This window comes from Fulvia fulva, chromosome 1, assembly GCF_020509005.1.
Source record: "Fulvia fulva chromosome 1, complete sequence".
Taxonomy (NCBI): Eukaryota; Fungi; Ascomycota; class Dothideomycetes; order Mycosphaerellales; family Mycosphaerellaceae; genus Fulvia; species Fulvia fulva.
In genome coordinates, this window is record NC_063012.1 from 9,662,328 (window position 1) to 9,663,667 (window position 1,340).

The following is a 1,340-nucleotide window of genomic DNA, read 5'->3' on the forward strand; positions in this document are numbered from 1 at the left end:
TCCTTATCGTAGCGAATATTAGTAAGCGCTAACCGGGCTTATAACTATTACGTTAGAAGTGTAGGAAGTTATTGTACGGGCTTATATAGGGTGTTTTAAAAGCAGGTTATGTATTATATGTGTCTATCTAGAATAGACAAGTGTTGCTCTTAAAGAGGCTATAGGTGACTAATTAGTCACCTAATTCTTAGCGTACGTAGCCTCAAGTTTCGATAATGGGATGTTGCCCATGTGCACGCTCGGATCGCGACACTATGCACTCTATGCTAGGCTATATCGATGCTTTATCCTTACATCTATATATACATCTAGGTTGCAACTTTTCGTTCCGCTTTCTCTAAAACCCTCGTATACGATAACGGCAAATGCTACAACATGTGCCGAAGCGATCTGCTTGTAAAAGTGCATATAAAAGTCATCAGTCTCGTTACTCCTCCTTCGTCCTTACTTCTTGTTCGCTATCTGAATTTAAGAAGACCACAAACTTGAAAATCTTCATTTCCAAGATGAGATTGTCCTTTGCGACCTTGTGCGCCGTCACCTTTGCAACCTTGTGCGCCGCCTTTCCGAGTCAACTTTGGCCACGCATGGCTTTGGACTTCGACCCAAAAGAAAGTCAACACAATTGCATGTACTGCTGGTTTAACGAATCCTGCGATCAGACTTCAAAGGGCTGTGTAAGTACGGGAAAGCGCTGTCTTCGGAAGAAAGCCTAATTGAAAAATGTGTAGTGTCACTGTTGCTACCCATTCAAGCAAGATTGCTAAACCCCGCCTAGTGGGTTAGACTACTGTAGAAATTGGACAATCCCTGAAAGTCGGAGTGTAGTAGAATCATCGCACTCGAATGCTTGAATAGAATCGGGAGGCGATCTAAGAGCTTATTCTACGATCATGTAAGGACACTGTTAGGGATGAAGAGGTTGTGGTGCGATGCTTTGTTGCGTTGCCATCGTCGCGCCTTCTGCAAAGCCCTTGCTGAAAACTTTGCCCCAAGCCAGGCTTTCACTCCGCAGAAGCTCACGTGCCTTGGTCTACGGGTGACCCTGACGCAAGCTTGGCGGAGCGGGTGGTGGCTGAATTTCAACACTACGCACAACAACGAGCGATAGCAGCGGTCTGATCTAGGAGATAGGCCTATGATGTGCTGTTGCTATAAGTACGACTAAGCCACACCTGTTTCCCCTAAACTTCTCGGTTTCCTCGTAACTTAGAATGTGATATATAGGCCTAAAATAGGCTATTAGCGGTTAAAATATACTATTAGCGGTTATAAACCTCTAAAGGTAAGCGTAGCGGAGTAGAGCTCTCTACTAACCCTTCTAGACTATAAAGTAGCGT

General features: G+C 44.6%; 1 protein-coding gene across 1 annotated transcript; it reads left to right on the forward strand.

Moving 5' to 3' along the window:
* Positions 1-506: 506 nt before the first annotated feature.
* Positions 507-767, forward strand: CLAFUR5_01962 (uncharacterized protein; the record flags this gene model as incomplete). The annotated part of the gene is made up of 2 exons (XM_047901110.1): positions 507-677; positions 732-767. The coding sequence occupies 2 exons, from the start codon at positions 507-509 to the stop codon at positions 765-767; spliced, it is 207 nt and encodes a 68-aa protein (XP_047756745.1).
* Between the last annotated feature and the right edge of the window lie 573 nt (positions 768-1,340).